Source organism: Pteropus medius, unplaced genomic scaffold (assembly GCF_902729225.1).
Source record: "Pteropus medius unplaced genomic scaffold, Ma_sr-lr_union100, whole genome shotgun sequence".
Classification (NCBI taxonomy): Eukaryota; Metazoa; Chordata; class Mammalia; order Chiroptera; family Pteropodidae; genus Pteropus; species Pteropus medius.
The window spans coordinates 1113287-1125839 of NW_024346819.1; the positions used below are offsets into that span (position 1 = coordinate 1113287).

Consider the following 12553-nt stretch of genomic DNA (forward strand, 5'->3'; position numbering starts at 1 on the left):
CCGCCCCCCGCGTTCCGGTAGCCCCTCCCGCCCTCGCCTGCTCCTGGGGCCCTGGGGGCTCGCGGCCACGCATCCCCGCGCCCGGGAGCTGGTTTAGCTTTGTGTTACTTTCTGGCCGGAGCGAGTGGAGAGCCGCCCAGTGTCCGCGCTGCGGGCTAGCGGGCCGGCCGCAGGTTTTGTTGTGTTCTGTTGAAGGTGCCATTTTAAATTTTATTTTTATTACTTTTTTTGTAGATGAACTTAAGCTCTGTAACTTACACCTGGAATGTTAGGGTCGGCGCAGCCAGTGGCCGGCCGAGCTGCCTGGTGGGGTTGGCCCCTTGTCTTTTCAAGTAATTTTCATATTAAAAAAAAACAAAGAAAAAAAAGTCAAAAAGAAAAAACCAACCAGCCCTCCTCGCGTCTTCTGTCCCTGTGCACCCTCCCGGCCCCCAGCCATCGTAGGAGTCAGCCTTGGATGGGTGGCTGCGTGCGCCAGGCCCAGGGACCCTCAGGGAGAAGCCCCACTGAGCAGTGTGTGGACCCCTGAGCAGTGTGTGGACCATGGCCATCCTAGTCTCCAGGCTGGGCTGGGGTTCAGCTACCCCCTCATCTCTGCCCACACACCTGCCTCCCTCCGCCTGGCCCAAGGCCCACCACTCTCCCATGGGGTGGGAAGAAGGCTACTGGGGCTCGGGGTCCTCACACAGTGGAACTGAGACTGTCTGTCCCAGGAGCAGGTGGCCTGGGCCTGGCTAGGGACCCAGCCCCCATGGCTGTGTGGCTCCCTTCCTGCTGAGGCGGCCAGCACAGCTGGGGTGGCCAGCCACTGCCCTGCGCCTGGCAGAGCCTGCCCAGCTGTCCGAGGGTTCTGCCGGGAGCGCAAAGCGGGAGGTAGCCCAGCAGGTGTGGGTTTGCCCAGCAGGTGTGGGTTTGCCCAGCAGGTGAGGGTTTGCCATGTGAGAATTTGCTCAGATTTCAGGGAGCTGCTCTGGCAGTTCTCAGAAACCCTGCCGCGGGCGGCCCCCCTCGGGACAGGCGTTGGCAGCCAGTGGCTGGAGGGAGGGGTCTGGGAAGGCCCCTTCTCAGGCCGCACTACTCAGCTGGCCCTGGGTGGGGGCCTTCATCATCCCTGAGCTCTACCTCCTGCTCCCCTCACTGTGAGGTGTGACATCTCAGCCAGGGAATTAAAATAGAAGCTGCTGCTCCCTGGCTGGAGACAGATAAGGCATCTGGGCCTCCCTTGGGCAGCCCTGATGGGCCACTGGTGACAGGCTAGGGTGTCTGAGTGGCTGCAGCACCCTTCCAACCAACTCTAATCTGCAGCCCTGCCCCCGCTCTCCACGGCCCCCACTGCCCGGCACAGACTTGTGGTATCAGCTGGGAGACCAGGCGGTGACCTTGAGAGGGACTGAGGGGGTGGGGCACGAGGGGATTGGGCTCTCCCCTGGCCCTGCCCTCCTGGCCCACCCTTGTCCCCTCCCCTCCTTTGCAGGCCCAAGGGCTTCCTTCTTACTGCCTCCCCTCAGGCCCTGGCCAAGTAGTCCCCACCCATCCTGGCCAGGTAGGCCAGCCCAGGCTGCATCCTCTGGGCTGCTTGGGGTCTGGGCTGGAACTTAGGAATGGAGAGTGGGCACAGGCTGTGGAGCAAGGGCCCGGGGGCCCAGGGCTGGGCTTGCCAGCTTTGCCTTGTTCTTGGAGGCCCGGCACAGGGCATAGGCCAGCTCAGGTGGGCAAGAGTCGTCCATGAGGGGCCTTGGGACCTACCAAGCCTGCACCTAAGGCCCCTGCCTGGCCTCCCCACCCCTCTCCTGCACCCTTGGAGCCCAGCCTTGGGTCCATCCCCAGAGCTGAGCCCAGAGTCCTGTTGCTGTCATTTGCTGATGTGGCCAGAACAGGGCACATGAAGACGGGTGCCCCGTCGGGTCCATGCCACTGTCGCCCCAGGAAAGGGACTGCCCCCACACCCGGCCTGGCCACCTCGGCCTGCCTGCTTCCTTCAAACCTGGCTGTCTGTACCCAGCCCCAAGTCCTACTCACTGGGAGCCCCCCCTCCCTCTGTCACCCTTGGTAGCCTCATGGTGGACACTGCTGCTCTCTGTCCCCTGATCAGTGCCCCTTCCATCCAGGCCCGGAGTCGCCCTGGTGCAAGAGGGAGCCTGTGGCCTGGGGATCTGCCCCGCCTTTCTGCCCCTTCAAGCCTCTCCAGGGCATCTGGCCTGTGCCCGATACCTTTCTTCCACTCCACCTCCATCTACTCTCCAGGCGGGGCTGGGGGACGGGGCAGGGGCCCTTCCTCCCGGAAGACACCTGTGATGGCCAGCCCTGCCCCCACAGCAGTGCCGCAAACTTCAGCAGCAGGATGGCGTCCGGGACGCCCAAGCTGGAGAGGGCACAGCAGCCCATGCCAAGTGACGGGCAGTGGGCCATGAATTATTCAGAGACACCCGACGCCTGCCTCAGGAGTGGGCTGAGAGTGATCTGTGGGGAGACCCAGCAAGCCACCCTGTCCGGGGAGGCCCCCTTGGTTGGCACAGGGCCAGCGTCGGGCGCAGAGGGAGAGGGGCTGGTCAGGCTGGTCAGTCAGGCTTGGGGAGAATTTGCTTCAGTGGCTCTTGTGAGTGCAAGGAGGGGACAGCCACCTCAAGGAGCTGGGCCAGGGCCGGTGCCAGGAATGCCTGGGTTCTGGAGGCCAGGGGACACGCTTGCTCATCGCTCCACAGATGCACCTGGCACCAGAGGCCAGGAGCCAGTAAGGGATGCCACCAGGCCCCAAGTCCTGTGATGGGGCAGGTGCACCAGACAGAGGTAGACAGCCTTGAACACACAGGGGTCCCTGGTCATCTGGGTCTGGGGTGGTGGCTGTCCACCTGTCAGGTTGAGGCTCAGCAGGGTGCTGGGGATTCAGAGAAGGGTCTATGGGAAGGGGAACCCTAGGGAGGAGACGAGGTCCCCCCAGGACCCCCAGTGGTTGAGGGGGGGCGGTTAGGACCGGTCCTGCAAGCTAAGGGGTGGAGGCAGGGAAGGGTAGCAGTGGTCACGCAAGCCCCTGTTGGGGGAGGGCTGTGGGGTCCCAGCAGACTGGCCCTCCCGGAGGATGCTTTGGAGCCAAGAGGCTGCCGGTTGGGAGGCTCTGGGCCCTGAGCTGGTGGGGCCCGAGGAGTGACGCGCCGGCAGGGATCCTGGGGGCTGAGGGAGAAGGCACAGTGGCAAGTCCGGCGTTCCCCGTCCCTTCCCCCCTCTCTCCTCCGTCCCTACCGCCCCCTGGAGGGCAGAGCTCGGGGAGCGCGCCTTCAGCGCCCCAGCACAGTCCCGCGCGTCTCCTGGCTGCCGGTCGCCCCCGCCCCCTTCCAGCAGCTTTTCTCTCGCTGTTTTTGGAAGTGGCGGGCGCCCTGCCCTCCTCCCGCTGAGCCTTCGGCACCACCGACTGTGTGGGGCGGGGAGGGGGCGGGACCGGGCCTGGGCCGGGTGGAGGAGCCCGCCAGGAATCCAGCTCCGATCCCGCCTCGCGGCCGTTGTTATAGAAACCAAGCAACAAAGGGAAGCAGGGAGCGCGGCAGGGTGGGGGTAGGGTCCTCCCGGGGGGAGCCTGGGCGCCGGAGCCTGGAGCGGCGGGCGGGTCCGCCGTCGGGGCATTCGTTTGTGTGTCCAGGGGCCGCCCTTCCGGGCCGAGGCCCCGCCGGCCAGGACTCCCCACAGCCGAAGGGGCCGTGCACTCCCCGCCCCGCCCCGCCGCCCCGACGTTGCCATGGAAACAGGCAAGGCGCGGGCGCGCCACGGCGGAGGCCACCTCCCGCGCGGGACCGAGGGGCGCCAGGCAAGTCCGGCCGTCCCCCGCCCGCCGGGCAGGTGCGCCCCCGCCCCGGCGGCTCCCCCACTCGCGGCCGCGGGACCCGGGGGACGGGATTTCGACGCCCCGCCCCGGTCGCGAAACCAATGGGCTCTCGGACAGCCGGGTGGGCGGGGCGGGCGCGGCGGCGGCGGCGACGCGGAGACGGGCGCGGGCGGAGGGCGCGAGCCGACAGGGCGCACCGACCATGGCCTCCAAGTGCCCCAAGTGCGACAAGACGGTGTACTTCGGTGAGTCCCCCGACGCGGCCAGACCCCAGCCGCAGACCCGCGCTCCTAGCGGTATCCGGCGTGCGCCCGGCCGCCGCCCCGGGATGCGCGGCCCCGACCTGGCTCGCCGCGCTGCCCACGCGGGCGCAGCGGGAGGAGAGAGCTGCCACGAGGCGGGAGCGGCCACGCCCGAACTCCCGAGCGGCCGGCGGGGCCGGGCGGGAGCGCGTGACCCCGCAGGATGAGGCCGGGGTGGGGGGAACGTCCTGGGTTCGCGGGAGCGTCGCGGTCCTCCGGGCGGTGCCGGGCGGGGCGGGGTGGGGCGGGGCCGCGCGCTCCTGAATTTCTCGGCCCTTCCCGGTGGACGCGTGGCCGGTCCGGCGTGTCGCTGTTGTGACCCCCCAACTCGCACCGCAACCTCTGCCCATGCGGGGCCGGGCCAGATCTGGGCTCTGTCTGGACTCAGTCCACGCGGGGGCGACCTTGGCCTCTACGTCCCGCGTGTCCGGGCGCGCTCCCTTCCTCAGCGCCAGTTCCCTCAGGACTTTCCCACGGGTGGGGCGCGGTGACAAGCGGGTCTCCTTGAGCGCGAGCGGACACTAAAGTCCAGGTGGCCAGGCCCCCTGCCTCCTCAAGGTCAGAACAGCCAGGGACAGGAAGGGAGAGCAGCATAGGAGGGGGCTTGTTTCTGTCAGGCTGCCCCCCCCTCCCCCGCCCCGCCAGAGGCGGCACCTCCTGGCGCTCGCCCGTTGACTGGCTTACTCACCCCTCCTCCCTCCTCCTGGCTGATCCTGACTTTGCTAGGGCTTCAGAGTCGCTGCCCACCTACCACCCCACCAGACCCACGCAGAGGGAAGACAGTGCCCGAAGCCAGGATAGCCAGAGGGTGGGGACAGGCAGGGCACCGCTCCCTGGTCATCCTGGGGCAGTGATCAGGGTCCTGGATGGGGACGAACCACGGTGAAGGAAGCTACTTGGCTTCCTGGCTGACAGGCCAACGAGGAGGCTGACGGTTGTTTGCTGTTCCCAGAGCGGAGGGACCGGATTTGGCCTGGAGTGCTTCTGGCCTGGCCGGGAGCCGAGGGGCTTCCGGCTGCCGCCCTGGGAGCCCTGCCCGCCCTCTTTCCCCATCCCAGAGAGGGCTCCTGCCTGTCAGGCTCAGGGTGGGGGACAGTCCCGGGGTCTTCCTGCCAGCCCTGCTACCCACGACTTTGTCCCCAACCCGGCTAGCTCGGGACCCTCTGTCTGGGCGGACAGTCCTCTGAACAATTTAGGAAAGTGCTCCTGCCAGCTCGGGTGGCATGGACTCCCCGCAGAAAACACGGCGGCTCAGACCCGCTGTTTCCTGTCTGTCCTGGCCCAGAGGCACTGCTGGGGCTGGGGGGCTGGGACCCTGCCCCCCCAATCCAGGCCACAGCCCGCATCCCCTGCTCCAGCAGCCGACACCCTGAGTGTAAGCAGAGTAGAACCGGGGCCAGGACCCCCCGAGTGATCTCAGGATACCGTGCCTTTTGTGTCCCCAACAATGGTGTAGCCGGGTGGGGTGGTGGTTCCCTTCCGAGCCGTTAGACCCTGTGAATTCTGTCTTTCCAACCCTCCCAGTGGGTCTGAGAGTCATTCCCGTGAGTGGCCACGTCTTGCAGCTGGCGGTGCAGCTTGGTTCTGGCCGCCCTGAGTGGCAGCTGCCATGGCCTCCGCTGGCCAGTGGAACTGGGAGAGGATGCGGCCGGCATGGGATCCGGTCGCCTTGGACGCAGCCAGCCCCGGCCTGCCCCAACAGGGGCCTGGGGAAGGGTCGGCTTCTTCTCGGGGCTTCTCGGGGCTCTGCCAGACTCCACCCTGCCTCCCCCCACCCCGCTGGCTGGCTCGGTCCCTTCCCGGAATTCCTGCTGGGCTCCGGCCTTTCTTCCTGTGGTGTGGCCCTGGGGAGGCCCCCCCACTTCCGTCCATTGGAAGGTGGCGCAGGCCGTGGGGGGATGGGGAGGGCACTGGACCCGACCCTCAGCAGCTGGTCCCAGACCTTGGGTGCCAAAGCAGCAGCTGGAGGCAGGGGGCTGGGACTCTCAGGGCCAAATGTAGACAGGCAGGCGTCCTGTCCCTTGAGGGTCGCACGGGGGCTGGGGGTGGGGACTGGCCTCCCCGCACGTGGTCTGGAGCTCCAGGGCTCCCCCTCACCTCCTTTGAGGCCTGCCTGGGAGACTTGTGTGAGGGAGGGGACATGAGGTGGGTGTGATGCTGAGCTGGGAGTCCACACAAGATGCCTGCTTCAGGTCGCAGCCCCAGGGCAGTGAGGGTGCGGAGGCCCCGGGGGACAGCGGGGTCCCTGACGTCCCCTCCTGTCCGCAGCTGAGAAGGTGAGCTCCCTGGGCAAGGACTGGCACAAGTTTTGCCTCAAGTGTGAGCGCTGTGGCAAGACGCTGACTCCGGGGGGCCACGCCGAGGTGAGCCCCACTCTTGGGCTGGGCTGTGGGGCTCGGGGTTCTCCCCACCTTGGGGGTCGGGGTCCAAGGAGCCTCTGCGCGTGGCCCTCACCCCTCGCCCTTGCCCTCTGCCTAGCATGATGGGAAGCCGTTTTGCCACAAGCCTTGCTATGCTACACTGTTCGGACCCAAAGGTGAGCCCAGGGGCCCCAGCCTGGGGTCTGCTCCGGCCCCAGAGCGGCAGGGCCCACAGGAGGCCTGGGGCTGTGGGTCCCCCTGCCCCCCTTCTTTCTATACTCTTCCCAGATAGCTGCCCCAGGCCACGGGCGCCCCCAGGGGCTAGGGTCCCGACCCAGCAGAAGGGACTGCAGAGGGCCAGTTTTGGAGAAGTCCAGTATGGCGTGAGGCCTGGGGGGTGGACGCCAAGGCCACTGGCCACAGCCACCCACCCTGCAGCGCCTGCTACCCCACAGGGGTGAACATCGGAGGTGCTGGCTCCTACATCTACGAGAAGCCCTCTGCGGAGGGACCACAGGTCACTGGCCCCATCGAGGTCCCCGCGGCCCGAGCCGAGGAGCGCAAGGCGAGTGGCCCCCCAAAGGGGCCCAGCAAAGGTGGGCCGGGCTCTGGATGTGGGGGGAGGCGCGGGAGCGGCCCAGCCCCCCCTGATCCCTCTCTGTCCCCGCCCCAGCCTCTAGTGTCACCACGTTCACGGGCGAACCCAACATGTGTCCTCGCTGCAATAAGAGGGTCTACTTTGGTGAGTGACCACACCCAGCCCCAACCTGAGGGAGGGCTCCGCTGCGGCCTCCGCGTGACCGTCTCCCCCCTTTCCCAGCCGAGAAGGTGACGTCCCTCGGCAAGGACTGGCACCGGCCGTGCCTGCGCTGTGAGCGCTGCGGGAAGACGCTGACTCCGGGCGGCCACGCGGAGGTGAGGGGCGCGGCGGGGCCAGGCTCGACCCGAGGGGCGGCGGGGCTGCCCCCTGGTGGCCAGAATGCAGCCTCGCAGGCGCGCGGATGCTGGGTAGCCCCAGGCAAGTGGACTGGTTGGTCATGGGGCTGGGAGCTCCAGGACTCCCAGGGAGAGAGGCCGGCAGAGGACAGAGAGGAGGCCACCTGGGGAGTGGGGAAACAGGAGTCTGTACCCCCACCTCACCTCAGCCCTTCCCCCAGCACGATGGTCAGCCCTACTGCCACAAGCCCTGCTACGGAATACTCTTCGGACCCAGGGGTAAGTGTGGCCTGGATGTGGGGAGGCGCTGGCCCCTCTCCCCGCCGCCCCTCCCCACCACCCTGGCCGCCTCTGTCCGCAGGAGTGAACACTGGAGCCGTGGGCAGCTACATCTACGACAGGGACCCTGAGGGCAAAGTCCAGCCCTAGGCCCACAGCCCTGCCCGGGGGGGCATGGCCCCTGGCCCGGGGCCCCACTGCCTGTCTCTCGGGGGGGAAATGACCAGCTACCCAGCCCCGTCCAGCACATCCTGCCCTCCAGTCCAGGGCCTTCGCCAGGGGCATGGGGAGGAAGCCACCCAGGCCGTCTCTGGACGAGGCCTGCCCATCCCCGTTTCTCTGGCCATGTCTGCCCTTGTTCTAGCACCTGCTAGCCCCTTTTGTGTCCTCGTGGCTCTGTACCCATGTGTCTCTACGTCTGTGTGTCTCGTGGCCCCATGTGTCCCTGTGTATCTCCATGGCCCTGGGCGGGTCACTCCGAGGTGGCCATCAACTCTCCCCTCCTGCTGTCCCACCCCTGCCCCACAGTGTTATTTATCTCCCTTTGCCACTGTGGCCACAGCCACACCCCTCACGGTGTCCCTGGACGGGGCACCCCGCCAGGGCCCTCTGCTGTCTCCCACACTGCCTTGCAAGTGCCCACCTGCCACCCTCACGTGGTTCACACGCCACTGTCAAGATTTTTGCTGTTAATAAAAGGTTTGAGGATTGCAAGACCCTTGCGCTGTGTCTCTGGTTGGGGGATGGACATGAGTCCAGGACAGGGTCCCTTTGTCCCACCCACAAGTGCTCCACACGCTTAGGCCCAGCTCCACGTGGGGTAGGTCCTGTTCCCAAGGTTGCTGGTGGTGGGAGGGAGGCTTTGTTCCGGGCTGTGGTGCCAGCGCAGGGGCGGTGGGCAGCTGAGAGGGGCCGTGGAGGTGGAGGCGGAGGCGGGACGCACCCTGGGGGTGGGGTCTAGAGGGGGGAGGAGCCTGTGTTACGCTGAGCTCACTCCCGGAGCGATAGCACTGAGCCTGGGCCCCGGGACATGCTGACGCTGGGTGTTAGAGCCGTGAGATGCCTGGGTCCACCAGAGACCCAGAGGGGGCGGGGGGCGGAGGGAGGGGGTCAGCCTTGGGAAGGTGGCAGAGGGCATGTAACGCGGAGGAAGAGAAGACGGGTGACCGGAGGAAGGGTCCTCAGCAGGGTGGGGACTGCTTCAGCCCGGGACTGAGCCTGCAAGTCCAGAGGGTTTGGATGGGGAAGGGTGTGGTCAGGCCGACACCCCGCCACACACTGCCCGGACTCCGGCTCCGGCGACGTGGAGGCCTTTGCGGTCAGCCCCAGCACTGGTGGCGGCCTGAGGGCGAGGGCTTGAGTGACCCCTGTCCGGGCGCTCCTGCTCAGCCAGAGTCCCCGAGTCTGCGTTTGCAGTGATACCGGCGTCGCTCGCGGCCTCTCCGGGCCGCCCAGGCTCTGCCCTTTCCACCTGGAGCCCTCGGGAGCTCCTGGGAGACCCTTGGCTTTACCTGCCGCTCCCGGGCAGTCCGCCAGAGGGCGCGCCGCCGCCTCCACTCAGCGCCCTGGCTGAGGCCGTGCAGACCTCCCCGGCCCGCCCCCCAGCACCAGGCCCCCAGATACCTTGCCCTCCCTGGTGCCAAGGGCATCCGGGCCTGGTCACCTCTGGGCCCATGTCCCCAGCCCCATAGGCGGCCAGCTCCTCATGTGTCCCGCATCCCGGCCCTTGACATCCCGGCCCCTCCCGGTCCATGCTCCAGCCCGCGGGCTCACACCGCTGAACCTGATGCCAAGCCCTTTTGTCCGAGGAGCAGCCATCCGTGTCCCTGGAGGGTGGGTGGAGCGAGCGGCTCCGTGTCCCGCAATGCCAGGCCGCCCTCCTGGCAAGTCCCGGCCAGGCGCCCTACGTCTCCTCCTGGTTGGCCCTAGGAATGCAGCCAGAACGTGAAGGGCAGGCCGGCCTGCATGGGGGTACCCTAGGGACCCCCAGTTCCCCACCCAGGCCGAGTATTGGGCCAGTGGGGCACCCGCCGCGCTCGGAGGAGAGGTTGGGACGACTCCCCTCCTTGTCCCCGCCTCCCGTTAGGCGGAGGCTCCGGGTTGGGGGGTCACTCTGGGAGAACTCAGCTGCTGCTCTCGCGGCGGGCTCGGGGTGTCGGATGGGAAATTCATGTCTTCTGGGGGGTGGACGCTGCAGAGGGCACAGCCTGGGCCCCTCCCTCGGGAGCCTCCAGTGGAAACTATGCGGGGAGGAGACGAGGTGGGCGGCGCGCCGGTCCCCGAAGCCGGGGCAGGGAGGGCCTGTGTGAGTGGCAGGCCCCGCCCGTCCCGGCGTGGGCGAGGGGTGCAGCGGTCTCCTGGACGCAAGATCGGCTCGGCTATGCCTGGACGTAGAGCGCCCCCACCCTGAGTCTGGCCCGGGAGGGCGCGCCCCATTTCCTGCGGGCGGAGGGTGACGCGCTGCTGTGTTTGTTTCCAAGGGACTGTCATGGAAACCGGGGCGGTGCCGCTACTGTCGGTCTCCGCGCGGCGTCTCTAGGAGCGTGGGTGGGGGCCGCGGTGCCCCCTGTGTTCCTGGGGTTTCCTCGGTGGCACCAGCTCCAGGAAGTCCCCCCACAAGCCAGGTGTTTTCTCGGGCTCCCGCAGCCCCGGACGTACCCGCAAGATGCACGGGAGGGGGAATGGGCGTCTGCGTCCCTGGTGTGCCGCGCCTCCCTGCCCGGCCTCCACTCCCACCCCTCCAATTCATGCCCAGCCAGTGAGGCGGCCCTGAAATGCCTTCTGACCACTTCGCGGCCCCCCAGAACCCCAGGGCTGCCCACGACACCGGGGCCTCCTTCACCATCCTGCATCCCGCGCCCCACCTGCCACCTGCTCAGTCTTCCTAAGACTCCTGCACCAGGCCCCTCCAGGCACCCCTCTCCTCCCACCTCTGACCTCGGCCCCCAGCCAGGCATCTCTGTGGGGCCAGCTGTGTCTGCAGCTCCCGCCACCCCCAATTCCCTGAGACCGATGTTGAGGGCCCCCCACGGACTTCACCCAGCTCAGACTGGCCTGAGCTTCTTTAGGATGGGAGGGGGTGCATAACTCCTCCTGCCCCTGGGTCCAAGCAAGAGCCAGCTCCCTGGCCTTGGGGCTGAGTGCCAGTGACCCTGGGGGCGGGGCCAGGCGAGGACGGGGGCGGGGGAACTAGAGCGGCCAGGTGTGGGCAGCACATTTTCCCAGGGCCGGCTGCAGGGGTGGGCTCAGGCCCAGCAGCGGGACGGGCATGGCTGGAATTGTAGGCGGTTCTGCATGGGCTTTGGCTCCAGGACGTAGAGGTTCCTGGAACCAGGCTCAGCTTGGAGCAGGGGGAGGGCAGGGGCACCCCATCTGCCGGACTGTGGACCCCAAGCAGGGCAGGCTGAGGGAGTGCAAGGTCGCATGGGCCCCCATCCCTGCACCCCGGCGCATGCCCCTCCAGCTTCCAGGAGAGGAGGCTACAGCGGTGTTTTCACCTGGGTCTGGGCTCAGCGAGCAGAGCCCTTCCCCCATGCCTCAGGGCCAGGAGGAGCAGAGCCCTTCCCCCGTGCCTCAGGGCCAGGAGGGGCGTTGGACCCAGCAGGCCCACCCTGGGACCAGACCTCGGGGCAGACAGGGGGTCCCGGGAGACAAGCTGCTGAAAATAGGCCCTGGGAACGTCTGAGCGTCCCTGACTCAGCCAGGCCCAGGGGAGGGGGAGGGGCAGGCAGGGCTGGACCCTGAGGGCCCAGCAGTTGTCCTGGGGTGTGCGCTGACCACAGCTAGGGCACCTGTGTGCCAGAGCCCAGGCGACCTTCAGCCCTAGGAGGGGACGGTCTTACACGTGGCCACACCCCTGGCTCATCTCCAGTGAAGAGACCTGGAGGCCCAAGGTGGGGAGGGCGCTGGGCGTGGGCTTCAGGGGAGAGGCCAGAGGCACGCGCCAGCCTGCAGACACAGCCTTGTGCCGCCCGTCCAGCCCTGCAGAGCAGAACTTTCCTGGGCGGGGCGGCGAGGGGCTGACCCTTGCGGGTGGACTCCTCAAAGGTCACTGGAGCCCAGCCCTGCCACCGCCACAGGTACACGCAGGCCGGGTCCTGCCTGGTTCCCTTCTTCGTCCGCAGCTGAGCCTGGTTGGAGCATGAGCGGGCAAGGGTGCTCACTATGCAGAGGGAGGTGGCCTTGGGGGTGCGGCCAGAACCCTGCAGTGGCCTCCCCCAGGTCTCGGGGGCCCGCGGTGTCCTTACGCTGTCTTGGCACAGGGCAGGATGTTCTGGGCACAGAAGCAGCCTGGGGCAAGTGGCTGGGTTGCTTTGCATCCTGTCCTGGCCACTCTGTCCCCTCTGCTCCAGACCAGGTCCCTGTGCCTGCCGGCTGGTGCCAACAGGGAGAAGAGCACGGACCATGGAGCCGGCAGTGCTGTGGAGCAAGTTTGGGGGGCTGCACCTTGGAGTGTCTGAGGGGGTTTAGTGTGTCCTCTGTGTATGCAGCAGTGCTAACGGTGCCCCGGCTCAGAAGGGTCGGGTCAGCAGTGGAGGGCCCGACGACATCATGTCGAGCTGGCCCGCTGGTCCTGCGTCAGGTGGGCTCTGGGCCAGTTGACCGCCCCTCCCCCGCAAGAGCTAGGCCAGGCACGCTGATGAAAGCAGCCTTACACCTTGTGGGGTCCAGGTCTTGGGGGGGGCATGCTGTCAGGCCCAAGGCTCAGATGGGGCATCTGGACATATGCTCTGGGGGAGGAGGCAGGAGCTGGGGGGCTGCAGCCGATGAGGGGTCCCTACCCCCATGGGCAGGCAGGATGGGTGGGGAGCTCAGGGGAGTGGAGGAGTGTGTCTGTCTCTGAGTGGAGTATCTGGAAAAAC

At 67.5% G+C, this 12553-nt stretch overlaps 1 protein-coding gene across 1 annotated transcript; it reads left to right on the forward strand.

The window, feature by feature from the left end:
• The first annotated feature begins 3915 nt into the window (after window positions 1-3915).
• On the forward strand, window positions 3916-7863 carry CRIP2 (cysteine rich protein 2). The gene is made up of 8 exons (XM_039876605.1): window positions 3916-4059; window positions 6385-6479; window positions 6595-6652; window positions 6932-7072; window positions 7150-7218; window positions 7297-7391; window positions 7634-7691; window positions 7774-7863. Exons 1-8 carry the CDS (start codon window positions 4017-4019, stop codon window positions 7839-7841), a joined length of 627 nt encoding a protein of 208 aa, XP_039732539.1. The 5' UTR covers window positions 3916-4016; the 3' UTR covers window positions 7842-7863.
• Window positions 7864-12553: the final 4690 nt, after the last annotated feature.